This window comes from Fonsecaea multimorphosa (genome assembly GCF_000836435.1).
Source record: "Fonsecaea multimorphosa CBS 102226 unplaced genomic scaffold supercont1.1, whole genome shotgun sequence".
NCBI classification, from domain to species: domain Eukaryota; kingdom Fungi; phylum Ascomycota; class Eurotiomycetes; order Chaetothyriales; family Herpotrichiellaceae; genus Fonsecaea; species Fonsecaea multimorphosa.
Window position 1 is genome coordinate 1,957,123 of NW_015971635.1, and position 27,544 is coordinate 1,984,666.

General features: G+C 52.9%; 11 protein-coding genes across 11 annotated transcripts; 7 read left to right on the forward strand and 4 right to left on the reverse strand.

Annotated features, from left to right (window-relative positions):
• Positions 1 to 1,865: 1,865 nt before the first annotated feature.
• Z520_00726 (uncharacterized protein) lies at positions 1,866 to 5,054 on the reverse strand (the record flags this gene model as incomplete). Its single annotated transcript, XM_016771246.1, has 4 exons — positions 1,866 to 2,591; positions 2,648 to 3,047; positions 3,102 to 4,675; positions 4,725 to 5,054. The coding sequence occupies 4 exons, from the start codon at positions 5,052 to 5,054 to the stop codon at positions 1,866 to 1,868; spliced, it is 3,030 nt and encodes a 1,009-aa protein (XP_016638156.1).
• A 1,461-nt stretch (positions 5,055 to 6,515) lies between these two features.
• Positions 6,516 to 8,438, forward strand: Z520_00727 (uncharacterized protein; the record flags this gene model as incomplete). Its single annotated transcript, XM_016771247.1, has 1 exon — positions 6,516 to 8,438. One exon carries the CDS (start codon positions 6,516 to 6,518, stop codon positions 8,436 to 8,438), a length of 1,923 nt encoding a protein of 640 aa, XP_016638157.1.
• A 567-nt stretch (positions 8,439 to 9,005) lies between these two features.
• Z520_00728 (uncharacterized protein) lies at positions 9,006 to 10,388 on the reverse strand (the record flags this gene model as incomplete). The annotated part of the gene is made up of 4 exons (XM_016771248.1): positions 9,006 to 9,197; positions 9,423 to 9,553; positions 9,784 to 9,883; positions 10,086 to 10,388. The coding sequence occupies 4 exons, from the start codon at positions 10,386 to 10,388 to the stop codon at positions 9,006 to 9,008; spliced, it is 726 nt and encodes a 241-aa protein (XP_016638158.1).
• A 495-nt stretch (positions 10,389 to 10,883) lies between these two features.
• On the forward strand, positions 10,884 to 11,698 carry Z520_00729 (uncharacterized protein; the record flags this gene model as incomplete). The annotated part of the gene is made up of 2 exons (XM_016771249.1): positions 10,884 to 10,999; positions 11,059 to 11,698. The coding sequence occupies 2 exons, from the start codon at positions 10,884 to 10,886 to the stop codon at positions 11,696 to 11,698; spliced, it is 756 nt and encodes a 251-aa protein (XP_016638159.1).
• A 2,619-nt stretch (positions 11,699 to 14,317) lies between these two features.
• Positions 14,318 to 15,026, forward strand: Z520_00730 (Ras-like protein; the record flags this gene model as incomplete). The annotated part of the gene is made up of 2 exons (XM_016771250.1): positions 14,318 to 14,459; positions 14,512 to 15,026. The coding sequence occupies 2 exons, from the start codon at positions 14,318 to 14,320 to the stop codon at positions 15,024 to 15,026; spliced, it is 657 nt and encodes a 218-aa protein (XP_016638160.1).
• Positions 15,027 to 15,826: 800 nt separating this feature from the next.
• Z520_00731 (uncharacterized protein) lies at positions 15,827 to 16,642 on the forward strand (the record flags this gene model as incomplete). Its single annotated transcript, XM_016771251.1, has 1 exon — positions 15,827 to 16,642. The coding sequence occupies one exon, from the start codon at positions 15,827 to 15,829 to the stop codon at positions 16,640 to 16,642; it is 816 nt and encodes a 271-aa protein (XP_016638161.1).
• A 116-nt stretch (positions 16,643 to 16,758) lies between these two features.
• On the reverse strand, positions 16,759 to 17,750 carry Z520_00732 (uncharacterized protein; the record flags this gene model as incomplete). Its single annotated transcript, XM_016771252.1, has 2 exons — positions 16,759 to 17,284; positions 17,335 to 17,750. 2 exons carry the CDS (start codon positions 17,748 to 17,750, stop codon positions 16,759 to 16,761), a joined length of 942 nt encoding a protein of 313 aa, XP_016638162.1.
• An 857-nt stretch (positions 17,751 to 18,607) lies between these two features.
• Positions 18,608 to 19,627, forward strand: Z520_00733 (uncharacterized protein; the record flags this gene model as incomplete). The annotated part of the gene is made up of 2 exons (XM_016771253.1): positions 18,608 to 19,347; positions 19,429 to 19,627. The coding sequence occupies 2 exons, from the start codon at positions 18,608 to 18,610 to the stop codon at positions 19,625 to 19,627; spliced, it is 939 nt and encodes a 312-aa protein (XP_016638163.1).
• Positions 19,628 to 20,572: 945 nt separating this feature from the next.
• On the forward strand, positions 20,573 to 21,298 carry Z520_00734 (uncharacterized protein; the record flags this gene model as incomplete). Its single annotated transcript, XM_016771254.1, has 1 exon — positions 20,573 to 21,298. The coding sequence occupies one exon, from the start codon at positions 20,573 to 20,575 to the stop codon at positions 21,296 to 21,298; it is 726 nt and encodes a 241-aa protein (XP_016638164.1).
• Positions 21,299 to 22,517: 1,219 nt separating this feature from the next.
• Z520_00735 (uncharacterized protein) lies at positions 22,518 to 25,976 on the reverse strand (the record flags this gene model as incomplete). Its single annotated transcript, XM_016771255.1, has 1 exon — positions 22,518 to 25,976. The coding sequence occupies one exon, from the start codon at positions 25,974 to 25,976 to the stop codon at positions 22,518 to 22,520; it is 3,459 nt and encodes a 1,152-aa protein (XP_016638165.1).
• A 698-nt stretch (positions 25,977 to 26,674) lies between these two features.
• Z520_00736 (uncharacterized protein) lies at positions 26,675 to 27,449 on the forward strand (the record flags this gene model as incomplete). Its single annotated transcript, XM_016771256.1, has 2 exons — positions 26,675 to 27,154; positions 27,384 to 27,449. 2 exons carry the CDS (start codon positions 26,675 to 26,677, stop codon positions 27,447 to 27,449), a joined length of 546 nt encoding a protein of 181 aa, XP_016638166.1.
• Between the last annotated feature and the right edge of the window lie 95 nt (positions 27,450 to 27,544).

A 27,544-nucleotide genomic window follows, 5' to 3' on the forward strand; every position in this document is an offset into this window, starting at 1 on the left:
AACGAGAGAGCGAACTGTGCATTTTCAGGGACGTGATTGCTTACTTTGGTTGGTTGGATGGTTGGATGGTTGGATGGTTGGAAGGTTGGACGGTTGGACGGTTGGACGGTTGATGAGGCCTTAGAATGGCGAGCTTTCTCCCCTGGATGGTAATGCTAACCAGCTGCTTAAAATTGGCATTTTCGCACTAGGAATGCATATCGTTGAACGATATCAAGCCCGGCAGTATTGAAGAACTCAACTTTGTCCGCGTTAAACCGATGATCCTACACCTACCCGCAGCCTTTGCCGCCGGCTATGCTCGACATTTTTTTTCCTCGAGAGCGGACGTCTGCTCCCGATTGAATTCCAATGCCAATGCCGGACGCTGCCTGCTCGAGTCGTGCAAGAGCGGGCTGTTCACAGCGTGTGCCAATCCTGCAATGGATTATGTGAGGAGAGTAGATAGAGTATGAGAGGACGACGGCGACAAAATGTGGTACTTGAGAGGCTATATGTATTTGGCATTTGGTCAAGAGAAGGACGCAGTTCCTGAGTTCATAGCCACCTGCAAGGTGGGTGTGTGGACGTGACAGCAGGGTGCCTGATCGGAGAACGAGGTTGGCATCCTCCTCGCCGCCATGAGCGGCTTGTAGCTCGCAGGTGGTTCAGGGTGAAGATGCGGCTGTGGTTGAGGACTTGTAGCTTGGACTTGTCGCCTTTGCCTTCGCCTTGGCTTTCGCCCGCCTGGCCTGGCGCTTGGCATCGTTCTCGCAGGTCAACGAGACTAACAGTAAGAGATATTTGGCTTATGGGGATCCAGACGCCTTACTTCTGTCTTGCAGGAGTTGGGATTATCGACCAGTGGAGGAAGAGAAGCCAGCCCTGGGCTAACACGGGATGGGCACAGGCTGGTTGACGTCTTCGACACACGCTCTTTCTATCTCTCGTGTTCAAAGGGAGCATGCGTTAGACTTTCAAGGGGACGAGTGGTGCAGATTGGGAGACGGGACAATGAAGGGCGAGTGCGTCTTCGAGCCATCAGGAACGTGTCCCTGTCTCACAGAGGTCGTCGTCGTGGTCACTAGGGTGACGATAGCGATGATACGGGCACACAGCATCGACAAAAGCGACTTGTGGTATCCCATGGCATTCTTTGTCTGCAGGGTGGTGTACTCCATTTCTAGCCAGCGCTTGATGTGGCAGCAGTCTCAAATTGACGACGACCTCGTCAGGGCAGACGGAGGAAGATGTGGTGCCGAAGTCGATACCGACTAGGATGCGAGTTGTGTTGGATGGGGCAGAACAGCCTCTGTTTTGACAGACGTCGCCAGTGAAGGGGGGGGGGCAAGAAAATGGTAACGACGCCAAAAGGTTGTAGTGGTAGTACTAGTATCAGCGGGAAGAAACACCATGCAGTCAATGAGCCTGCTATGGCCTACAATGCTCATCCTCAGTTGCGGGCCGACAACGGGATCCATTCAAACACACGCCATGTGTGCGCAGAATGGGCACAGACCGCCATTGCGAGGCGAACATAGGCCGCGATGAGAAGGGTCGACGACAGCGAGGTGACTTTTCACACACATGCACAAATAATGGAACAAGGAACCGCCTGGCTTTGGGGGGACTCGGACATTGTTTTTTCGGGGGGGTCGACCCCCTTTTCAGAATGAAAGAAGGGAAAAAGACTAAATACTCTCCAACAAGACACTTTTCTGCCATTTGAAAATGGCGACAGAACGCCCACCCAGCACAGCACAGCACAGCACAGCCCACCACACCCACGCCCATGAACATGTTCACTTGAAAAAAAGGACAGGAAACAGTTGACGTCTAGCGGACGCCAACCCGATCGTCCTTGCGGACGGTCGAGCCGGGTCCGTCTAGCGCCGCAACACAACAAGCGGCGCAGGCGCCCGCATGTTGGCCACGACGGCCTCGAAACCCCCAAAACAATCCTCCTCTGAACCGACGCTTATATCACGCCGGTGGAACAACCCGTCCCCGTATTGGGGCAGGCGGACGGCAAACGGGCCCCGAGCGGCCTTTCGCGCGCGGGCCAGGGCCAGGCGCTCGTTGATCTTGGCCGAGGTCTTCAGCTGAAGGCCTCGGACGGCTGCTTCGGCGGACTCGGGCGCCCGCAACATTCTCAACACCTGTGGGAGGGCGAAGAGGTGCTTGACGACGATGTCGTCGGGGAGGCAGAACGCGTGGACCGCCACGTCGTCCAGGATGGCGGACCAGGCCTCCATCCCGGACTCGCGCAGGTAGGAGGACTGTTCGCAGTTGGCTGAGAATTTGACCGTGTGAATGTTGGCCAAGACGAGATTGTATTGTGTGCGGCAGTCGTAGAGGAACTCGACGACGGGGCGGAGACCACGGGCTTGCCAATCGTGGCTGAAGCGCATGACGATTTCAGGGTTGAGGTGCCCAGCGTTGGCTTCGTGGACAAGGAAGTTGTTCGTCGCAGTCACCAGCAAAAGTTCGATGTCTCCGAGAATGCGTGCTTGGGTGGCTGGATCGAGAGACACGAAGGCGCGAGGCGCAGTAGCTGCGGCACTTTCGCTCATCCAGTTGTCGACTTTCTCTTCCTCGGTTTGAGGTTGAGACTGTTTACAAATTAGCCAGAGTCAAATAAATGCTTCGGGCTGTGGTCGGGCATTACCACGAACGGATGTTTCAAGAAATCGCTAAACTTCTGCAAACTGTTCTTGCGTTTCTTCTTCTGCTCTGCCGGACTTGGTGTACCATATTTCACGTCCTCTGAATCCCTTCCCTTGTTCATAAGGTTCTTGATAGGTGTAAAGATACGCGACTTGGAGGTCTGGCGTTCAGGCTGCGCTGGCTGAGGCGGTGGCAAAGAGAAGTTTGGGACCTGTTGACGAGTGTTGATTGCACTATGTTCAGGAACGCCGGGTGGAAAGCCACGAATTTGGTCAGGCATTTCTCCATGATTGGCAAAGAGCGGTTCGCGTTCAGAAGGAGCAGGAAGAATGACAGGAATTTCAGAGGTGAGATTGTCCAGGAATGGATTCTTATTAGCAATGCTAGAGTACGTGATCGCCCTTCTCATCTATCAGCTCCGTTACCATCACCTAAAATTTGGAAAGACACCTTACGACAATGGTGGTTGTTCTATCTTCTGAGGCTCAGCTGCGTGCCCGGCAGTTGTGTCCTTGATTTCGCGAACAGGCGAGAGCTGATGTTTGACAGGGACATCCTTTCGCTTGATACGATGAGAAGCCGGAGCTTGAGAGTCAGCCTTAGGATTTGCTGAAGTGAAAGGGTCGTCGAGGGTTGCAAGTTGAGGTGGATATGCGCGTGGCAGCATAGGGTGAGTTGAGAGAGAGCGGACAATTTCGCCAGGACTGAGCGGCAGTGGCTTGTTGTAGTCCATGATGGATCTTGATCTTGCAAGTGGCCGTGGGTCAATGGTACCGTCAAGTCCAAATGGAGATGATTTTCGTTCCTGCTCAACTGGAACTTGGGTGCTGGTGATGGTCTGATTGTTTGAGCACGCGATGAAATCCGGTTGTGTGGGTTGAATTTGGATTGAGATACTCTCAGCTCTGGACTGTTTTGCTTGGCTGGAAGTCGACTCGGACCGAAAGATATTCCGCATAATGTCCATCCAACTGTTGCGTGAAGAATCGCGTTTCTGCCAGACCGGGGTGAGGCTGCGTCGTACAATCGATTTCTTCCTCTCCTCCACCACGGCCTCTTCATCAGCAGGGAGATTGACCTGTGACGATTGCCTCTTGCGAACCTTAGGAAGCCATATTGTCCCATCAAAGACTCTGGCTTGCCGATTGACCGCGCGTGCTCTCTTGCTCGGGTCAGAATTGTCACCAAGGGGGCGTCGAGCGAATTGTTTGAGACTGTCCGAAAGTGTGCGCTGTTTCTCCGCTGACTTGTGTGGCTCTACAGGTTCTTGTCTGTCGACTTTGCTCGAATCTTTAGAGGGCTCGGTGTTTCCCGCAGTTGGAGGACTAGAAGGAACTGATATGCCTCGACTTCCAGGTGTCTCACAAGAACCAACATAGGTGGGGATAGACGGCACACGGGACGGCGGTGAGCTGTCTGCCTGGACACTGCTTTCCTTGCTCGACTTGGTATCTTGAGCGGAGCTGATCTGTTGAAGAGTGACGATTTCGCCATGCCCGCCTCTCAGGGTAGGTCTTTGCTCCGAAGCCGACCGACTGGGTGAGAGCATCTCAAAGGAGACCAAGAGAGCTGGATCAATGTCTGCACCAGTCATTGAAGGATCCACTTCAATAAACTCTTGCTGCGAGGAGCCACCTGCTGATAGTTGGGTGAAGTGCGACCCTCTATCCTTCGCTGCCACTTGCTCAGACGTTTGTGACGATCCAGGTCCTGATGCCAACAAAGTTCTGGTTCTCTGGTGGGAATATGTGGTAGAAGGCAGTCGATACGAGTTCTCTTCATCCGAATCTCCAAGTTTGGTGAGAACGTCACTCGGAGGTGACTCGGTTCTTCTGTTCTGATTGGGAGAGATCTCGACCAACGCGTTTCTTTTGCCGGCCTCTTCAGCTTGACGGGCTCGCTCGAGTCTTTGGGCCTTTTCGGCTTTGAGGATGAAATTCCTTGCCTTGAGTTTGCGAATGTGTGGCTGGGTTGGGTGCTGCAGGACAAAGCTTCCCACTTTTGGGATAAAGGGGTTGAGGGCGTCATCCTGGAGAGTTGTCAGTGCCATTCGCTCAACGGAAGGGCGAGAGCCTTACATTTCGGTGTCTCCAACTGTGACGCCATGAGCGCCAGACATCTCCATCGTCTCCCAAGCCGGCTGCGGTTCGTTCATCTTCGAGGAGGTCTTGCAGAACACTTGTTACGTCAGGAAGACCTGCATATCCATACCGCTCGAGAATCAAGCTGTACACCTCTTCCATGCCAAAGGAAAAAGGATAGACAGGCACGACGCGCTCGCCAACTTCTCGCAGGAAGAAGCGACATTCTTCTTCGTCGAAGCAACCAAGGTCTTCGACTCTGTTCAGGTTGTTGAACAAGGGTGAAGGGATTGTCGCTGTTATGTTGCGGCGACGCGTGATGTCCATGATGCTGGACAGAAGAAGCAACGTGAAAGAAGAGTGCAGAAATGAAAATTGAAGAGTGAGCAAAGCACAGTAACACGATCAGGACATGATGCTGACAATACAGGAGTCTCGACACGATCGAAACAAGGAAACAATTGCACCGACGAAGGGAGGGGATGAAAGAGTGGCGCGCCGATCAGTCTGCAGAGACGACCGACGTGAGTGTTTTGGATGAGGTGCAGATTCTGCGATGAGTTGAATTCGTCTGAATGATATCGCTGCCGGTGCGGTCAATAGCCTCGCCAAGTCGTATCGGAAGATTGTTCTTGCGAGCCGATTCCGAAGGCGACAACGAGGTCACAATCAGGTCACGTCCAGGCACGTGCTGGCTGGGAATATGGCCATCTCTTTTATTGTCCGGTTCAAGGATTTGGCAGTGCAGCCACGAGCAAACAATTCAACTCACAGACTCAGCTCAATTCATTCTGAATAACCTGCCCTCAACTCGACAAGGATGCCACCGACCCACTCATATCAGTCTGGAACCGGTTGAGCCTGCTTCAAGGCTGATATCCCCGACACACAGATGTGCACAACAATGTTCCTCCATCCCGGATCAAGCATGACTGACTGCTCATTACAAGGCACAGTGCTTATGGCAGCCTGATAAAGACATGCACAGCGGTCTCCTCTTCCCTACCACGTCATCCAGCTCTCCCACTCATCCCTGTGCTCTGTATATCCGACGTGTGAGGAGGCCATGTGGTCGTGGTAAAGGAGAAAGCAAGCGGTCAGTTGAAGTTGAAAGAAGGCTGCCCCCTGCCAAGGCGCTAAATTCCAGTCACGTGCCTCTCACTTCTCTCTCAACTCCTGAGATGTCAGCCTCACGTGACAAGTCGAGATTGCCGATATTGCTATCCGAATCTGCGGGGGACTACCGTTCACGCTGCTGTCTGACCTTTCTGCTTCCTCCATGACGTTGGCTGCTCCCCGAATAACGTCCATGATGGCCGCCACTGGGGCATCCCAAGCGTCACTAATGCCTAGATGGTGGTTTAATCAAATCAAAAAGCCTCCCAGGGAGAGGATCTGGACCAGCTCGGAATTACACCACAGCTTGCCCTTCTACTCCAGACACCCACACGCCCGCCTCCAGCCCTAACCGCTGGCAGCGGCAACCATTTCGGTTGACTGGTTCGGAAACGGCCACTCTCTTCGCTTGATCTCAATACTTGACTTTGCCCCGTGGCCGGGCCTCCGTATATCTGCCATGCTCCGAAGCCGAGCATCGCGTCTCTAGCATCGATTTCATAAATTGAAACTCTTCTTCCCAATCTCTTTCTCAAAGCCATCAACCTCGCCCTCTGTGCAACAGTCCCAACAGAGCTCCAGAGTCCGCCGTTTGTCTGCTTTGTATCTGACTTCAGTCTCGACTGCACCTCCGCTTCTTCTCCTTCAAACTTCCCCTCACATCAACTCAAAATGCCTTCAGAGATACCCTTGTACGATATTGTAATCATTGGTGCTGGTCCAGTGGGTTTATTGCTTTCAGTATCACTCTCACGATGGGGTTATAAAGTCAGACATATCGACAACCGACCTGTTCCAACAGCGACCGGACGGGCCGATGGCATTCAACCGCGGTCGCTGGAGATTCTCCAAAACATGGGCCTGAAACGAAAGATCATGGCCCATGATCCCGCGCGAGTCTTTGAGGTGGCATTCTGGGATCCTGCACCTGGTGGAAAGATTGTGAGAACGGGTACTTGGGCCAGCTGTCCAGAATTCCTGGACGCCCGATATCCCTTCACGGCCCTCCTTCACCAGGGATTAATTGAGCGAGTCCTCATTGAAGATCTCGAGAAGAACGGTACCAAGGTCCAGAGGCCCTGGACCATCACCCGGTTTGAGACCAATCACAAGAACCCGGAATATCCTGTCGAGGTGGACCTGAAGAACCTCGACAGCAACGTTACCGACACCGTTCGAGCGAAATATCTCTTCAGCGGTGAAGGTGCCAGGAGTTTTGTTCGCGAACAGCTGGGTGTTCAAATCCGACACAAGGATCCCATCTCCCACGTTTGGGGAGTGATGGATGGTGTTGTCCGCACCAACTTCCCGGACATCAAGATGAAGTGCACGATTCACTCAGATCATGGTAGTATCATGGTTATTCCCCGCGAAAACAACATGGTCAGACTCTATATCCAGATCGCCAGCTCCACAGACCCGGACTTCTCACCTCGGAAGACAGCGACTGTGGAACAAGTGCAGTCTGCTGCCAAACGCATCTTCGCGCCTTACTACTGCAACTGGGACCGCGTGGAATGGTACTCGGTCTACCCGATCGGTCAGGGAATCGCCGACAAATATACTCTGGACCACCGCGTCTTCATGGGCGGCGACGTGTGTCACACCCACTCGCCCAAAGCCGGACAGGGCATGAACACAGCCTTCCACGACGCCATCAACTTTGCATGGAAAGTGCACCTAGTCGAGTCCGGCTTCGCCTCGCGAGACATCCTGTCCACATATGAAGTCGAGCGGCGCTTCATTGCCGAAACGCTCCTGAACTTTGACAACAAATACGCCGCGCTCTTCTCGACACGGCAGCCCACCGCTTCGGAAGTGGACGACGCACACAAGCACGATGATGGAACGGAACACAAGAACGAATTCGTGGAAATGTTCAAAGCCAACTGCGAGTTCACCTCCGGGTTCGGCGTTGCCTACAACCCAAACATCTTCAACCACTCTATCGAACATCCCTTCCAGCATCCCCTCATCATCACGGACAGCCAAAAGTTGCGGCCTGGCCGGATAATGCCGCCCTCAAACGTTACGCGAGTTGTCGACGCCAACGTCGTGCATCTCGAGAACGAAATCCCCTTCAACGGATCCTTCCGCCTGTTCATCTACGCGGGTCTATCCCAGTCGCCCAAAAAGGGAGCACACAAAGCACTGGCTGACTTTGCCGAGAACCTCACCGCAAAGGACTCATTCTACTCCAGATTCGGATGCGAGGATCGGCAACGCGACAACCACCACGACATGGACAACCCGCACTCGCGATTCTTCTCCCTCGCGCTGGTCCTCGCCGCCAAGAGACCCGAGATCGAGATCTCCGACCTCCCCGCCTTGTTCCGAGACTACTCTGCCCGGGTCTACGCGGATGACCGCAAGGACATCAAGGTTCTGGATGCGCCGGCCTCTGCCCATGCCAAAGTCGGGTTGACCGGTGAGGACGGTGCCGTTGTGGTCGTGCGGCCCGATGGACACGTCGGCATTGCCGTGCGCTTGACCGAGGGTAAAGAGACGGTCGAGGCGCTGGAGGGATACTTCAAGGGCTTCACCGTTAGGACTGGGCTGGGCGGTGGCGCCGAACGGGTGAGATCGCAGCTGTAAAAATGGGCAGAGAACAGCATACTCGCCGCTCGGTGATGGGTTTTCTTGTCCAAACTTGGGAAGCGGGGACCCAACAAGCAGCGAAAGGAGGATATGTAAATATTTTCCAAGAACATTGCCGGAAGAGAGTCTCGGGGTTGCTACCTAGCTGGCTGGCTATCAGCCATGTGTCGTTTTATTATCTTGCACGTCGGGCGTTACACATATAGTGGTCGGGGTTTCTTCAGAACGGAACGTCAGCTTTTAATGTAGCATTGCCATGAATCATAAAATTGCCTATTGCCTATTGCCTATTGATTCCAGAGCACTGCCATCTCCTTCTCTGTCTTGTGGTTAAGCTGCAGATGCTCGCGTTTTCACGCCGACTATTTTTCTCGATTCCGCCCTGGGACACTTTGATAGTCATTCATTCAATTCATCCACCTACCCGCTCGTGGATCGATACATACATCCATCCATCCGTGCATACATACATAATCCCCATACCCTCCATCCAGACACAGAAAATACGCAGATGCATCCCCTTCCTCAGTCCCCTCCGCAAAGATTCCGAGGTTACCTCAAATGCTAGTCCTCGCCCTTCAACCGTCCCTCAATCTCCTGCAGATCCTCGGCGTCGGCGATCTCCAGCACGCGATTGACCTCTGCGGTGGAGCGCATCAGCTCGACCGCCCCGGCGTAGCTCATGCGCATGTTCGGGTTGCAGTTCACCGGTAAGTAATAGAGGAGGACGTAGGGGACGGATTGGCGGCCTGAGGGCTTTACAGAACATAGAGATTAGTATGGGAGGGGGCGAGATGGTAAACAATAAGGATGTTGAGGAGGACGAGTGACAAGGTAAACAACGGGCCTGTTACATGCATGGGGAGAAGGAACTGAAATTTGTTTGTCATGGTGCGCTTGTGGTTGGTTTGATAGACCAGATCTTGGGGATGGTGCTAAGGGAAAGAAAGTATGGGAGGAGGGAGCAAATGGGGGACACACCAGAGTTAAGGGGTAACTCAAGAGGATGAACCGTGGTGACGAGTCGGGCAGTTCGTCTGCCAGCTCGAGCATGTCGCTGTATGTGTCATCGGAAGATGCCTTGATTTCTTGTGTTTTGGCGTCGATCTGGTCTGTTATGGGTCCCAATACGATGATTGCGGGCACACAGTCAGCGTTCTGACGCGAGTTCTCCTCTATGAGAGGGGTGGCTTGTAGATGGACTCTAATAGTCATTCAAACCTCGCGAGCCCTTTCCGTATACAGTACAGACCATCCGAGCCCTTTTGGGCCAGGATTTTTCCTCCTCAAGGGAAGCAATCTCATCATGTTTGACGGATAACAAGAGGTTCGCGGAACTCACAAATTTTGGCCAGGGGCGTCTTGGCCCGCGACGTGCCTAGTCGGAACTTGCGTAGCTGGTCCTTGGTCTCCTGCGAGAAGGTGTAGAGCCTTGACTCTGACTGCAGGTGGTTGAATTAGACGAGAAGAGGTAAGCGAGGTAATAATACAACGTTGGATGTTACGGTTAGAGAGGAATGGGCAAATGAATGGCTCAGGAACCGTGGCACCGAGATGGAATTGAAGAGAGTATAATACCATGTTTTGCTGTATCTCAGCTTAACTCGGACTCTACCGCCTGCGCAGAAAGTACGGTGGTCTAACCCGTGTGATCCGATCTGGCTTGTCGCTAGGGGGAACGCCAACGACAGCGATGTCCGGCGACTCAAGGTCGGAGGGCTCGGCCTCGTGCAGCCACTCGGGTTTCGACTTGCGGAGTGCTCGAGAAAGGGCGGCGGAGGAGGATTCCTCGCAGACTGCGAGTCGATTCAAAGATGCCCCTTGGGGAGATTCACTATCACTTGGTATAAGTCCAGGGTTGTCCGTGGTGTCGTGTTGGAGTATTGTGATGAGATGTTTGATGGCAGGCTGGTGGTGGTCCACGGTGGTCCATGGTGCTCTGGTCATGGTGGGGCACTGGCATCTCCATCCTTCGGCCGGCTTATTGACGAGATTGACCTGCGCCCTGCATTGAATTCCACCTGCACCACTCTCCTCAATGCAAATCTACCATCCACACACACAACGATCTTTCCCACCGCTCGCTCTCTACTTGTCGGCATTCAATGTTCTCTCGCCTCTCTCTCATCGCAAGACACCTCTTACGACCTCTGCCAAACTACGCGCACCGCTCTGCCGTCGCCTTGTCCTCTCCCTCGGCCTCCAAAATGACATCATCATCTAACCTCGACACCATTTCTGCGCCCAGCAAGGGAATGATACACACGGCGGGATGTATAGTTATAGGTGATGAGGTTCTGGGTGGAAAGGTCAGATACCCCAGAGAGTTATCCGCAAAATGGTCGCTCGGGAGAAAGGCAGAGAACTGACAAGCTGTGCACGAGTTGGTAGACCGTCGACACTAATTCCGCATATTTTGCCCGCTTCTGCTTTTCCCTGGGGATGCAACTCAAAAGGATCGAAGTCATTGCAGACGACGAAGACGAGATAATAGAGGCGGCCAGGCGCATGTCTAAGAATTATGATTTCGTGGTAACAAGCGGCGGGATTGGTCCCACGTATGTCTTTTCTCCAGCAACATATCTTGGACAGACTGCGCATCGCTGACAGATGGAAGGCACGATGATATAACATACCAGTCAATAGCCAAAGCATTTGGTCTGGAGCTGAAACTACACGAGCCGACCATGGCCAAAATGAGGAAATACTCCAGGCCTCACAAATCACAGCCAGATTTCGACTGGGACAAGCCTTCACCGGCCTTGACAGCAAAGATGCGCATGGCTCAACTACCGACGGACCCTAATATTCCCGACGAGGAGCAGGTTATATATGTCAAGGAGGACCTCTGGGTCCCCATCTCGGTGGTCAATCGAAACATCCATATTCTACCCGGTGTGCCGAGGATATTCGAGACGCTGCTGGAGGGGATGAGGCCTCGCATTCTTCCTCGTCTAAAAGACCCCGAAGGAAAGGGAATGTATCGAATGCTCTTTAGCACTCCACTGGCGGAGAGTCAGGTTGCCGATTACCTGACTCAGTTGGCCGCCAAAGTCGAGCCCAAGGGCATCAAGGTGGGAAGTTATCCTCGATGGGGCAAGAATAAGAATGTGGTGACCCTGGTGGGGAGTGATCGAGAATACATGGATACGCTAGAGGCGGAGGTGGCCGCGGGCGTCAAAGGCACGAGGGTCAGAGTAGAAGGTGAAGATGATACAGACGACGAGACCGACGTGAAAAAGGACAAAGATGCTTGATGCCGTTCTAGAACCATAATGATCAGCCCGTCTGCATCAATTCTCCCGAAACGTGCGTCATGATGTCGTTGCTTTTCCGCCGCATTGAGACCACCAAATCTCGATCCGGGGTCTTGCAAGCGAGGTCGTCGCATGTATCGCAGGCTATCTCATGCAAGATGATGCCCAGGTCGCTAGTGTGCGATGCCTATCGAATAGATCCCTTGACGGGACATGGCAGGATCAAAGCGGCTGGGCGTATGAATGAGGTGGTGGGCGGGTGTGACACATGGAAAACCACGTGGGCCGAAGCTTTGCGGTCAATGCACAATCATGATGGCTCGTGGCCTGTTCATGCTGGTATCATCGTCAAGGCAGAGGGTTGCTAGGAGGCGCACCTCCAGGTGGAATTCGACGAATCAAGAAGACGTCGGATTTGGGCAATTTTCCAGAATGTTACCTTGACCAAGTGGATATCCAAAGGGGTTCGATGATCGGCAACTCGTCACCCATTCCTTCTGTAGGTCCTCGTAGCTGTCTGCTGATCATGTTCGGACAGCCGGGGCAGGTGGAAGATCGAATCAATGCCAGTTCTAGGTGCTCATATTCCCCTTGACGTGGATGCCTCGAACAAACCTTCATGGGCGAATGACCCTGAGCCAAGAATGACTGCTATCCCTTTCGACAGGGGTTGGGAAAGAATGACAACTGCGGGCGGCTATGACGCTTGTGGTTTGGACTGGCCTGCGAAAGCGGTGATCGTGCCACTTTTGGCCATATTCCCAGACGAACGTTGGGTCTGCCGACCAGAGGATGAGGGGAACAGAGCGAGAAGACCGTTATCTCGAGTTGCTTCTTGCCCCTGTGGAATGTACGTAGTGTGTCCTCCGTAGCACAATGTCCCGAGCGCATGGAAGCCACAGGGTGCCAAATACGAGGACGAAGGTTTCTGGGTTGTTGACCAGGGATAGAAGCGCGGAGCTAGGGAAAGCAAGTCTTGAACGGCGTGTGAACGGGTGTGATGGGTCGATGGGCCGCCGAATCAACGGCTGGTAGAGGCATCCAGGTCGGTGCCAGTGTCGAGATTTGGATGGAATTGATGGAACTGAGCGGGCGGGTATTCAGCGGTTACCGCCCACCCGGTTCTCCTAGGGGAGCCTAGGCTGCCATGGTTGGTTTCTCTCTCACATTTTCTGGCACTAACATGGGCACCACGCTAGGGGACATGTCCCATGCTTTGTGCTGGTGGAGCGGGCGGCAGGTAGGCGAGCGTAGGGCCTTTTCTTTTTCGGTAGGTAGAGAATAGGGGGGGGAAGAGAAAGTACTCGGTACAATTGATCGGACCTTGTAACCCAGGAGAGGCGGGATGGCTGCTGCATTCCTGCTGTAAGGCAGCGGCGATAAACAGAAAGCAAGAGAAGAAAAAGTTGCCACTGGGTATTACCTACCTAGGTACCTAGGTACATTTTGAGCGACAGAAGGCACCTATTGTTGGGGATTGTTGGACTTTGGGGAGTAACAGTTGTCGGTACCGAATGACGAGGAGACGGAGGAAGCAGAGTTGCCTGCTATCCATCATCGGTTTGGCGTCTCCTTCGCCTTCTTTTCGTGTCTTGGATCAACATGATTCTCCTTGGGATCCCCTACTAGGTCCTTCAACGGCCACCATCGCACATGTATTCGGATGATTGAATCCTTGCGGAGTACCTCGTACGCTGTAGAGAAAAAGATAGTTTGGCCGTCGCGAGAACGACCATCGATAAGACTTTAACTACTCCGTGTTTGGTCAATTTACTATTACTACTACTCCCTCACCAACGGGTGTGATAAAGTGGTTGCAGTGCCTCTGGTGCCTCGCCTTGGACCAGGTGGGAAGGACCCCTTGTCTTCTCCTCTCTCCCTGCGGCCCTGCGACCTGCGATCCTTGACCCCGGTCCCCAAACTAGAGTCTCAGTCCACATCCACACCATCCACACCACCTCACTTACAGCCACTCCCAGAACCTCCCTTGGCCTGCTAAACTCCTCCTGCCCTTGACCCAAAAACTCTCCACTGTTCATTCTTCTCAGCAACGAAGTCACCATCGCTGTTTCCGTCAGTTCCTCGACTCTCGCACGACGCTTCTGAACCTTCACCCTACGAACTATCCTCATCGTGACAACCGAGCCTCGCAAGCGAACACGAACCCCTCGAATATTGCTGAGCTATCGAAACCTCCGTCTCTCTTCCTCCTCGCCTCGTCTGCGGCAACTTCGCAGTTCGCTGTTACAAAGTGCTTCAACGCCTCTGTTTCACTTCGAGCTGTGGAGGACGACCGATCGACCCTGTCTTTCTTCTCCCCATCCACCGCTTCCCGTCGATCCCTATCACCGTACGAGGTATCCACGAACGGAACTGTTCTCGCCTGCGCCCTTGCCCTTCTTGTCGGAGATCCTTCAGCCCAGCGCTCCGGTATTGCATTTTTGCCCGCTGAATATCCCAGTGCCAGGATAAACGCCACCCTGACGTTTTTGGAATACCTGTCTCTGGCGAGGTCTTTCCATCCCGAGACCCCGAGTTGTGGCTGTAGCTCTCTATCATGGCTTCAAAGGTGCTTTGACCCCGGTTTCCAATCTTTCATCCTCGTAACCACAAATGAGAATGTCACAACTAACGCAACCGCTCCAGTTTCTGCGCGAATACAAGCTGGTGGTGGTAGGAGGTGGAGGGGTGGGCAAGTCGTGCTTGACCATCCAGCTGATTCAAAGCCACTTCGTCGATGAATATGACCCTACAATTGAAGGTGCGGATGGGTAGAGAAAGTCAAAAGCTGGGAAGCACGCTGACATGTCTAGACTCATATCGCAAGCAATGCATGATAGACGACGAAGTTGCTCTCCTCGACGTTCTGGACACCGCCGGTCAAGAAGAATACTCGGCTATGAGAGAGCAATACATGAGGACCGGCGAAGGCTTTTTACTCGTGTATTCGATAACCTCGCGACAATCGTTTGAAGAAATCATGACCTTCCAGCAACAGATTCTTCGGGTCAAGGACAAGGATTATTTTCCCATCATTCTCGTGGGTAATAAGTGTGATCTCGAGTCGGAGAGAGTGGTTTCAAAAGAGGAGGGAGCTCAATTGGCGAGACAATTCGGCTGCAAATTCATCGAAACGTCTGCCAAATCGCGAATAAACGTTGACAATGCCTTCTACGACCTCGTTCGAGAAATTCGAAGATATAACCGAGAGATGTCAGGGTACCCCGGCGGCGCGCCAGGGCTCGGGTCCTTAGGCCCTGGTCAAAAGATGGAGATGGATAACCAAGCAGAGAGCGCAGGCTGCTGCAGTCGCTGTGTGGTTATGTAAAGGGATGGGGACTTGAGAAAGCGGCCGCTTATGGTGCGATACCAACATCACACATCCCACAAACAAGGGGTTGCCGGGCTCATTGACTGCATGGAGTTAAGAGTGCATATGTCTCTCGTGGAGTGGAAATGGACTGACTGGTTTGGCTTGCATGTTTTTTCTTGGGGTGCCAAAAAGTCGTTGAGAATCAAGATTTCTTAAGGCTTGCGCCGCAAAATTGAAAGATTATCTTCTTTAACATATTATTGGGAGGGGAAAAGAGGGGGTTTGGCAGTCATGGAGGACGATTCTGCCACGGCGTTTGATTCTTATGGGATGCAAGTCATACACCAGATACAGAAAACAGACATCCCACAGAGGGAGAGACAGAAAGAAGGAGAGGGAGTATTGCTGAAGGCAGCGCCATCTAAGTCCCGCCTTTCTCCCAGAATGAGATCTTGAGTACTGAGAAGCATATCTCGTGGCTTCGAACTTCCACCATGTTTTCCGGGATGTTGATGTACCATGTATCGAGTATATCGTAGATACCGCACTAGCCACGGCATTTGTGGCCAACGACAGTGGCGGCGGTGAGAGTTGGACCAGCTCCTCCCTCGCATCGGCTGTCCAAAGTCTCTTTGTTCCTTCTTCACTGGCATATTCTGACTTTCCGGCCAGTGTCACTCTTGAATGCAAGAGGACTTGAAGCGCCGCTGTCGCTGGAGGCAGTGACGTTTTTCACCTTTTGCAAACCTTTTGGAGGATTGCTCTCCTTTTATCACCCACGCTTCTGAAGCATAACTATCCAGGAAACATACCAAATGGCATCAAAGCCTCACAACATCGATGATGAGCAGCCTGAGGAAGCATCAAAAGCTAGTGCCCTCGCCACCAAGCGCAATGCCTTCTCGGAACTCATGTCTCCTAAACACAAGCAGCCAAAGCCACAAGAATCCCGGCCTAGCAACCCAAATGATGCATTGAATGGCCTTCTCCCATACATCTTAGAGCCGGCCAAGTTCCCCTCCGATATTGTCGTCCTTCACAATGACAAGAGCGTATTAGTTCGCGATGCATTCCCAAAAGCTACAGTCCACCTACTTCTTCTGCCACGAGACCCGGCAAAACGAGCCCTTAACCCCCGTGATGCTTTGGATGACCAGGATTTTCTGGAAATGGTGCGAACAGAGGCAACTACAGCTGTCCAACTGGCAGCATCCGAGTTGTCTAGGCTGATCAGTCCGTACTCGGAATCATGCCAAGCTCGCATTGCTGCAATGGAAAGTGAGAATCCTCCAGACGAACTGCCACCTGGACGAGATTTCTCCAAGGAGTTCAAAGTAGGAATCCATGCGCATCCTTCGATGAGTCAACTCCATATTCACATCATCAGTCGTGACATGCACTCGGATCGACTGAAGCACCGGAAGCATTACAACAGCTTCAATACTGACTTTTTCATCCCGCTTGAGGATTTTCCGCTTGCGAAGGATGATATCAGACGCCAAACAGGCTATCAGAACACGAACTTGAGGAAGGAGTTCAAGTGCTGGCGTTGTGGAAAGATGTTTGGGAATAAATTTACACAGCTCAAGGCTCACCTCGAGGAAGAATTCAAGATCTGGAGAAAGGAATAATTCGTCATGGCCACTTGGTCGGACAAGAATGTGTGCGAGAGCCTTCTGAGTGTACGGATGATGCAAAGCCTCATTGACCCACGAGGAGGACGGCTTCATCGTCTTTCAATGCCAGACTATCTGCCTCGACTGCGGTCGCGACTATAACTTCTCCTCCGCACAATCCGCTCAAACCGCCCAGGCTCACCACCACCCACATCAACAGAGATTCTTCCCGGGTGAATGACTTCGTACTCATACCGTGGCGCTGGGCTTCGGTTGCGGCGCCGTCCTGTATTACTTGCTTGACCCTCTCGAGGTCCGCCACTCTCCGAGCGTACCCGTCTGATTTCCTTTTCTTCAACTTCTCGGAAGTACTCACCAGCTGCGCTACTGCGTCGACCTGGATTCATTAGGGTGCCCGTTCTCGATCTCACGTTACGTCTTCTGACGGCTCCAATGCCACCACCACGTCCTCCACTTCCACCACCACTACTGCTAAAGCCTCCACGTACGCTTCTTCCACGGCCGCCTGAGCCTTTTAGCGTGTTCAAGCAACGCTTCACCAATTCATCGGTTTCAAATACATCTCTCTCCATCCTGCGGATCTGAATACGTTGGACCTGATTCAACATGTCCTCGACAGCTGATACACTTTGCCACCTAGCGCGAGTCAGTCTAATCCGAAGTGAAGGCGCTGGGCCAGAGCCCACCAGATGAAACGATGGGCGAGATCAGTCCGATAGTAACGAGGCTGTTGGTCAGGAGCCAATCCAGCTTCGGCCAAATCCACCCGGTCCCTTGTCCTGGTCTTATCTGGTCTGGCACGGGGTTTCTCTTCGATATCGCTTTCACCCCAGTAGTCGCCCCTCTGGACCTGCTCTGCGCGCAGCGAATTTCCTATGAGGAATGGCCGTTCAATATTCTTGAACTGTAGCCATAGCTTCTCGATTGACGATTGGAGGAGCAGAGACACTTCCCGCTGTTTCCGCGTCCGTTTGCGCAAGGAAGGGAAGACACCGTACGGGTCACCTTCGCGGCATCGATAGCGGAGGAGAGCTCTCTCTTCTTCGAGTTCCTGTCGAAGGTTGCCCAGCTTCAGTGGGATCGTGGTGTCAGCTTTGCGCATTGTGGATATAAGATCCCGGTACACCCCTGCGATATCATGAGACTCTAGCAGAAGCTGTCCGTTCCGGATTCGAGTACGCACCCAACAAGGTTGCTAGTGTGATGCTGAAGGAGACGAATCCAATGACCTGGGATGCTAGAGCGAGGCTCATTCTGACAAAGCAACAGAGCTTGTCCAAGCACCAGGCCCTTTCCGAGTCAGGATACGACTTCTTTTGTCCTCCACCCTGCGCGCAGCATTGACAAGCCAAGTTGTGCAAATTGGCCGAGCGGGCCGGTTGAACTGGTCGCCACTGTACGCGTCGGAGTGACGGGAGCGGCGTATGCTCTAACAATTAGATCTTTCCACGATACATATTCTAAAACAAACCATCAGCGAATTGTCACAACGTCAATTCTTCCGCCAGGGCTGCGTGCGGTTTCAGGTGAATCATTGGCGTTGTTGTTGTCGATCCTGCCATAGCTACAGGAGTTTGGCCGATCGGATCCGGAAAAGTGATCCAGCCTTACATTCAAATCTGCCCCACAGGCCGTTGCGGCGTTGAATCCCGGCCATCTTCGACGCGTGGGATGATTTTTTTCCCACGACAAAGAGGAAGAGTGATCTGCTCAACGAGGCTCAGGATGAATGGCCCGTCGGAACAAGCGCCGAGATATAAAAGCATGATTTCTCGTGTCTGCAACGGTGATTCGTGGGATGATTTTGTCGATGACGGCATTCCTCCTCTGATCATCTTGATGTCATGTCCACATGGCAATGGAAGGAATAAATCCCGCGGACTCTTTGCGTCTTGCAATGGCTCAACCGCTTCTACGATTGATCAACCACAGACAACTTTAACAGTCGGATGAAACACCATGTCGGAGAAGCCACAAGCCCCTCCAACGGCCTATCCAGCAAGCTCGCTGAAGGAACAAAACCAAGAAGGTGGTAAAGGACTGGATTCGAAACTTGCGCCACACGCCAACTGGACGCAACTCGAGTTCTGGGACGATGAAGGGAAGGCTCCCTTTCTGAAAGATTATGAAGGCCGGGGGTTGCTCAAAGACAAAGCCGTGATTGTGACCGGCGGGGATTCTGGCATTGGACGAGCTGTTGCCGTGCTCATGGCTCGTGAAGGTGCTGACATCACCTTTGTCTATCTTCCAGAAGAAGAGGAAGATGCCCAATGGACAAAGGCTCAGATCGAGAAGGCAGGCCGCCAAGCTCAGCCGCTTGCCCTGGATGTCACTTCGGAAGAGAACTGCAAGAAGATCGTCGAGGCACACATGAAGAAATTCGGCAAGCTCTCGGTCCTCGTCAACAATTCAGCCATGCAAGAGATCTGCAACGACATTCAAGACATCAATCTCGGGGTGGTGGAGAAGACTTTTCGCACCAATATCCTGGCCATGTTTGCCATGGTCAAATATGCACTGCCCCATATGAAGCGCGGATCGAGCATTGTCAATTCGAGCTCGGTGGCTGCATACATGGGCAATCCTCAACTTTTGGATTATAGTTCGACAAAGGGGGCGATCACCACATTCACAAGAAGTCTGGCGCAGCAGTTGGCGCCCAAGGGTATCAGGGTCAATGCCGTTGCACCTGGAATCATGTACGTCCACTACAGCTCTCTCATGCCACCTCTTTTCTGTCGTAATTTCACGGATAGCTAACATTCTTTCTGCGATGATAGATGGACGCCGCTACAACCTGCTACGAAAGGAAACCCTCCGGAAGCAATGAGTGCGCTGGGAGTCCAGGAGGCACCACTCCAGCGACCGGGTATGCCCGTTGAAATGGCCACAGCATACGTGTTTCTAGCATCACCTCTGGGATCGTATTTCACAGGCGAAACCATCCATGGCACGGGTGGATTGGAAATGCAGGGTTGAGCCGACTAGGCCTGAGAATGCCCCAGGAATAGTGCTGGACAATTAGATTTCACGTTCAAATACGAAAGATATGGCTATTGGGAGGACTGATCTTCCCCAGGATAAAACCGAGGAAATGCTTGTCTTGACACATGTCGTACCTCCGCGGTCCGCACTTCTGCAAGACTATACTCGTAGATGCCCTCTGGGGATGGTAGGACAAGTATGGATCGATTTCCACGAAGACGGATGCGGTAGTGGTGCCATAGCCTATTACGGACATTCGCGATAGGGGCTGGACGTTAGAATCTATTGTCTTTTTGAGAGACGCTGCCATAAAACTACGCCTTTCGCTATCTCGCTCTCGCCTGCCGTATGAGGCATTTCTCCGCCGACCTGACCCCTTTTGGCGAGTTTCGGGTCTTCTCCAAACTCGAATCCTACGTGGGCGAGATCCTCCCTTGATTGTTCTGCCTGGCTGTTGCCTGGAACTAATGCTTTAGTTCTAGACGGTCGTGAAAAATCGGCCACTCAGCCCGCGGCATTTTGTGTTGAATAATCAATATTTCTGCAATCGAAAGGACCCGCCGAGCCGCTTAAGTCCCAATCACAAAGAACGCGCCCTGCGATCACATGCAAAATATATGCCGGAGTAGGTAGGTAGTTGTACTCGGTACTTCAAAGGTGAGGGACACGGTCTGGAGTAGGTATATTAATATTTGAACAGCAGGTCTCGTTTTGCCAGATATTTTTTTGTTAGAGGCGTACAACACAAAGCATAACTTTCCTTGCATATGATCTCTAGACTAGCGAAAGAGAATTCCCGGTGCAGATATTCAAGTCGAATACCAAGTGTGGTTGTGAGCTCAGCATTCGCTGTCATCTATTACAGATCTTTCTCCCTGGTCCAAGAAACTGTGGTACGAAGGGTGCAGCGGTCACTGGGCCAACTAGGAAAAACAAAAGATGTCTGAGCCTCTTTCCGCGGGCATCCACCTCGTGACGGCCTCTACGACCGATATCTCCTCGATTCTCGATGGCATAGTCCACCTCCACGGCTCGTGCATCTTGAACGACGGCACCATGGTCACTTTCCTGCCGCCGTTGTCACACGCGCAGATGTACCAGTGGTGGGAGGAGCGGTTGCGAGAGGTCAGCAGCGGCCAGCGCCATATTCTCATACATGTATCGAAGACCGATGATCGCACAGCGACGACGAGGGCAGCCAAGGGGGAGGAGGATGTTGTTGTTGTTCCGGCGTCGCCGTGGGAGAGTGAGGGACGGAGTTGGCCCGTCATCCACTCGACGACGAACCCAGAACAGGAGCAGCAGCAGCAGCTGGAAATCTCCGGCGTCGTCTCCCTCAGCACGCCCTTCTCCCAAACGGGGCCCTTCCGCGCCCTCGTCCAGAAACTCTTCGTCTCGCCCCTCCATCGCCGTCGGGGTATCGCCAGGCAGCTGATGGCCCGGCTTGAGGGGTTGGCTGTGGATCTGGGGAGGTGGAATCTCATGCTCGACACCGAGGTCGGGTCCGGCGCCGAAAGCGTCTACCCGAAGCTCGGGTACGAGAGGTTGGGTGTTGTCCGCGAGTACGGCTATTCGCCGAGGGATGGGAGATTGGTGGACGAGGTGTGGTTCTGGAAGGATCTGAGGAAGATGAAGAGATTGGAGGAGGTCGAGGTTGAGGGTTAGAAGGGTGCCTGATACGGGGGGATGGGAATAGGAGGGGGTATGGATTGGGTTGGGTGGGAGCCAGGATCAATGAGGACGACATGGGACAGGGTTCTGCGAGCCCTCATGGACATCGAGGTTGGAGATAGAGGCTTTAGGTGGGCGTCTGACCCAGGCTGTGGGAGAGGAGAGGTTATGGGTCAGGCGGGAGTCAGAATCAACGAGGACGACAAGGTATAGGACTCGGTTAGCTCCACAGCCGCATTCTGGACCCCAGGACCACCACTTTGAGGCATGGTGTCCCGTCCTCTTTTGCTGCGCCCGGTACAATTTGAATCACTGCAAGGTCGGATAGTTCTTCGATGGACTTTGTGAAGGATATATAGCGCTTGGAGGTCTCTTGAAATCACTGTACTGGGGTACACGTGCGTGCAAAGAACATAGACAGACCCCCGGGTGATTGATTGGTGGAAAGGACGACAAGGCTGTGCGGTATAGATAGATTGGGCGAGGCTGGATACTGGCATTCTAGGTTGGTATTTAAGAGAGATTATTTGACCATCTCGCACCTATTCATTACCAGCCTTGATAGGCACGAATTAAAATTCCCAGAGGGGAGCTCAGCCACGACCGGGAACTGAATGCCTCTATGTCTCCTGTTTGTTAGCAGGGGGTGGGTGGCGTTCTGATGTGATGGGTGTCACGATATAGAGGACGGGCACTGGGGAATCATATAGTATCGGATGGTATCATAGGAGATGGGTTTTGTTTCTGTGTTCCTCCCGGGGAAGGACTTGGCTTGTCGAAGTACTCTTGGGCTAATGTCTGCGCTTTGCCTGTGGCACCCTCCAGCACGTCTTTCACAGTCCCCGGAATGGCGGCCGCCCGGACCATCTTGAGTTTGATGATTACTGCATCGGGAGGATATATCTTTCTTCGGAGAAATATATAGATAGATAAATGCTTTAGAGATACTCGCATATTTCAATCAACCCTTGTAAAAGGAAATACCTTGGCCACGTACACAAATCCATACAGCACCTGTCGCAACGTCCGTAACGGCAGCAGCTACGACCTGCCGCTTCTTCAGGTAATGTCGTAATGGAGTCATCTCTGTCCCACGCCGTCGTCAGAAGGCGGCAGGTCCGTCGAGAGTACAAGTCCTGCAGAACTGTGGACTGCTCAGGATTCGCGCCTTCCAGGAAGCCCCCGTCGTCGTACTCCAGGCAGGCCAGGCTGCTCATCCCCCATGCTGATGATGGCCTGTGCATCGGATTGGCATTGATCTTTCCTTCGTGTTTCGGCCATGGGGGCGCGAGGAATGCCCGATTGTATGTTCGGCTCTGGCGAGGTATCGAGGTTCAGAATAGTTCTCGTAATATTCCCGGCTTTCAGGCGGCGAAGCTGTTGGTCGTTGCACGGGCACTTCCTCGACCCCTTCATGGTCTGGGGAATTTCCGTACGAGTGAGCTTCACCCCATTGTCTGGGAGATGAATGCCCTTCTGCGTACTGGAGACGGATGGGAATATCGGTCTCCTCTGCTGTCCTTAACACTTGCTGCGCAGAAAGTCTGGCCATGGACAACTGTAATGAAGAGGCACTCCTTCCTGCAACAAAACCGTGCGTAGGCGCAGTCTCCGGTCGAAAAGGCTGCGAAGCTGAGATAGTGTCTCCCCAGAATGGATACTCAAGGTCAGTAGAACCTCGCAGGTCATCTTGACGCGGTTCTCTTTCACCGGCAGCGACAAAGACCAAGTTTGGCTGGCTGTATATCCCAGTCGTTTTAGGCTTGTCGGACGCGGGTCTGGTATTGGTAGGAGCATAATCAGACTGTCCAAAAATTACCGCACCGTTCTCGAACCCGTCAAGGACCGGGCCTGGGGGTCCTGTTGTGTCGATCCTGTGCGAGAAGAGCGACTTTTGAACAATCTTTTGGACACGGACGCAGTGACAGCGGAATGCTCCTGGAGAGGCGCAAGGCCCGAACAACGTTGAGTCACCCTGCACCCACCGTAGATGAGTTGAAGTAAGGTATTTTCGGTCTAGCCGACTGCCAGCAACTTCATAGAGGTCCTGTAGGATTTTGATAGTGGTAGCGAGATAGCCCTGTCCCTTGGGCATACGACGCCACTTGCGGCACATATGATGAGACTGGTCATCTTCCAGAGGACGCAATATGTCTCCGAATCCACTAGCGAAAAGGACCAGAGCATCCACATCTCGTGCTAGAGCCGGCCAGCCACCACAAGTCCTTCTGAGGGCTATTTGCTTTGTCCGAAAGGGAGAGCGCTCATCAACCACGGACATGTATTCATAGCCTTGGAGCACCTCGTGCAGAGGCATATGCATCTCATTGCTTGAAGCTTGATCCCTTCTCACGTTTTGGTCTAGAAGAAACTCAAGTAGTGTCCAGTAGTTCAAAAATAGGTCCTTCAAGGTGTACTTCTCGGAGCTGGGGTCGCAGAGATCCAGCGATGCATTGCTAAGAAGTATATCTTTAGCAGACTGTCCCGTAGCTCTGGTGCAAGGTAGCAGAACTGGTGAACCGCCGATCTCGAAAGGCTCAATCTGATGCCGGTGCTGACACATGTGCAGGATGACTTCTGAAGCAGGAACAAGCCATCCCCGTTGATCCGACGTGTCGTAGAGGACAACCCGGGTCTTTTCTGCCACACTCACTATTCTCTGGTAAGGACCAGTTCGCTGGAAGTGACATTTTCCGTCCTTTGGCCCAAGGCTGAAATCGAGCTGCGCCACCCCAAATTGCTGGAAGCCCAGGGTTCCTCCTGCAAAATTGAGCGACCTTCCGGCCTCCATAGCACTCGAGTATTCGATGGTTTTGTAGTTGGCATCATGGCTACCTAGCAAACAACGGGCAGCAGAACACCAGCCAAGCACTGCACGAGTCTGCTGAAGGCATTCAAAGTCCACTTGGTCCACCAAAGCCCGCTGCGGGCAGCGTGCAAGACCATCACGATATGAGAGGCGCTGTTCACGGTCCGCATTGGCCACTAGGTGCCATTGGACAATTTCACCTCTTTTCTCGATGGGTATAATCATGCTAGAAAACCCCTTGATAACTACTCCGCCCTGATATTCGACAGGGCGAACGGCGCCTAACAGAGCGGCGAGAATCTGCAGAGGTATTTCGAGTCCGACCTCTTCCTGCCGTGGATGTATAGGAAAGCCGTATGCGATCGATACTCCCGAGAAGAGCGGTAACCAGCAGGCCTTGACATCCTCAGACAGTGATTTCTTGTGAAAGGACAAAGTAATTTCCCCTGTGTCGGAGAATAGGAGTTCCGCGCGGCAGGAGGCGATGTTTTGATCGTCGGGAGGAGAACTAAATGCTGCGCCGGCCCAGGCAAGCATCAGAACGAGCTCCCTCATCATCTCTTTAGCTCTGCTGGCTTCCACTGTCACCAAGCTCCCACTTTTAAGGATATGACAGATGACTTTCTGACCCCTGCCATCCTCAAACGGTATACTGAGCCCTGTGTCGTTCTGACTTTCCCCGTCCTCACACGGTATAGTGAATCCGGTGACTTTCTGACTCCTGTCTTTTTCACACATCACCCTATAGGACTTCCAAAGGCCTTCGAGTACGCGAATAAAAAAAAGGCCATTGCGTGACCACGTTGTTCGGATGTAATCACCGCAAGTCGTTGCTTGTGCCCGGAGAACCGACCCGGTTACCGTGATAATTGAATCGACTTTGATATCTCCTTTGCCGAACTGCTTTTCCAAGAACTGGAAAAACGTCCAATACACACTAATAGTCACGCCACCGCCGATCTTTGAGTATTCCACAGCCTTGCGCACTGCCAAAATGGTTTTCCAACTCAATGGGAGTTGTGCAAAGTCCGAATGTCTTGTTCCTGGTAAAGTTTTTACTGTAGGTGAAGCAGTTGTACTGTGAGTCGAGTGGTCACTTTGAACACGTCTTTGATGCTCAACCGGCGCCTGGTGTGAGGGGGACCGCCGTCCTCCAGAAAATTGACTTTCAGGTGGAAAGTTTGGTACAATGTCTTGTTCGCTGGGAGTTTCTGTGTGAATATGTCCTCCAGTGCTTGCTTTGAATTTCGCCCCCTCCTGACGCTCCTGACGGTTCAAGTGAAGCTGCTGACGCTTCAAGTGAAGCTCCTGAAGTATTTGCTCCAGTAGCTCCTGAAGTTTACGCTCTGCGAGGTCTCGACGTTCCTGAGCCCCGTGCAGCTTCTCATCTTCATCCTCTAGAAGCTCCTGAAACTTTCGATGCGCCCCAAGCACTAGACGCTCTAGAGGCGCCGGGAGCTTCTTATCTTCAAGCTCTAGAAGCGCCTGATCCACCTGATCCACATGAAGCAATATTTGGTGCTGACATATCAGACGCTCAAGCTCCTTACGCTTGCGAAGCTCGTGAAGCTCGTGAAGCTCACGCCCCCGACGCGAGTGTTGCAGAAGCTCTCTGAAGGGCTGCTGATATGCCTCATGTCGAGCAATTTGATCACGCGCGTCGTCCTTCGCCGGGTAGCGGTTAAAAAGGTATTTAGTGGAGGATGGGACGTCCTCCAAGTGCGTTGGGTTGCTATCCTCTCTCGTGTCGCGACTCCCACTTGCCTCGGGAGATGTATCGGTAGTGTCTCTTCCACCTAGGGCCGAACGCTTCGGAACAGCATCTGCCGGAGGCTGAACATGATGTCGCGGGTTAGAAGCCATAGCTGAACAATCAGCATCCACTTTGGAAGGTTGAAGCACCGAGTATGCCCAGTGATGTGACCCAGATCTGAACTCGGACGCTGTGCCGACTGGACTTCGCTTTGCGACATGAGACACTTGACAGAAGGAAAATGAGGCTGCGCAAAAAGAAGATGAAACTCGAGTGTCCTGTCCATGATGTTATGGTCTTGGTGAGGCTGAGCAGGTAAGCGACAACAAATATGCCCTGCATCAGCTCCACGAATAGGATCGATCAGTCGAAAGGCTCTGGTGAGGCTGACCAGGTAGGCGATAACAAATACGCCCTGCATAAGTCCACAAATAAAATCGATCAGTCGACATAAGCGACAGCCTTACGCGCTCGACGGCGAGCGGACTTCAGAAACAGCGCAGTCAGGTACAGAGTGCTCAAAACGACAATGTGACGATCTGATCAGAGATAGCTAGTGTTTAGAAAAAAGCATAGGGATCCCGCTGTGTTCAAGGGGGTAGATAGACTACCCTGCTAAGTCAAGATACTCGACTCGGCGGGTAATTAACGAGGCTGTGGTTGGATTAGGCTTAGTGCCAACTCCGTGTTACCTGCACCAAAACTACAGCTTTGAATTTCAATGCATCTCAGCAACATTTTGTCCTCACAGCATCCAGGTCTTCTCCATCTCCCTCTTTCACGACCACAAATTCCTCCCACCTTCAATATGCATCCCGTCCCCTCTCTTGTGGCCCTGCACGCTCTCCGCGCCCTCACGCGACTGACAATCTCAGCCCCCTCAAAACACACACCCACCGTCCTCCGAGCCGCGGGCCCTCTTCGCCAGCACCATCGAGCATTCTCGACAACGCCTGCCAAGTCAGTGACTTTGAACCAGATCCGGACGCGCCTGGGCTCGCGCAAGCCCAAGAAAGTCCGCCACGCCGTCTCCCCTGCGCTCAGCGCCGCCAACCGACCCGCCATGAAGGGCGTGTGTCTCAAGGTCGGCATCACCAAACCAAAAAAACCCAACTCGGGCCAGCGCAAGACCGCCAAAGTCAGGTTATCGAGCGGCAGGGTCGTCTCCGCGTATATCCCCGGGGAGGGTCATAATGTGCAGCAGCACAGTGTTGTGCTGGTCAGAGGTGGGAGGAGTCAGGATTGTCCCGGTGTCAGATACCATTTGGTCAGGGGGGCTTTTGATCTGGTAAGTCTTCGCCTTTTCCGTCTATGTCGGCGTATTACGTTGGGATACCTACGGGGCTTGCAGATGTGTGGCGTTGGGAGATTACTCTTACATCTTTGCCAATGTCGAGGAAGAGAAGGATCGGAAAAATAAGGAAGAACGAGGAACGCAGGCCTTTGACCCTCGACCCGTGTGCTATTTGATCTCTACGAAACGCGTTTACTGACGATGCCATACTCTGGCTTTGCAGGGAGGTGTACCTACACGAATGACAAGTCGATCCAAATACGGCACCAAGAAGCCGAAGACGACATGATCGCGGCTTGGGGCTTCTTCGGAGGCAGGGTCGAACCTAGATTAAAGCATCCTGGTTCCGAGGTCAGAATGCGGAGTGAGAGGAGAGAAAGGTGG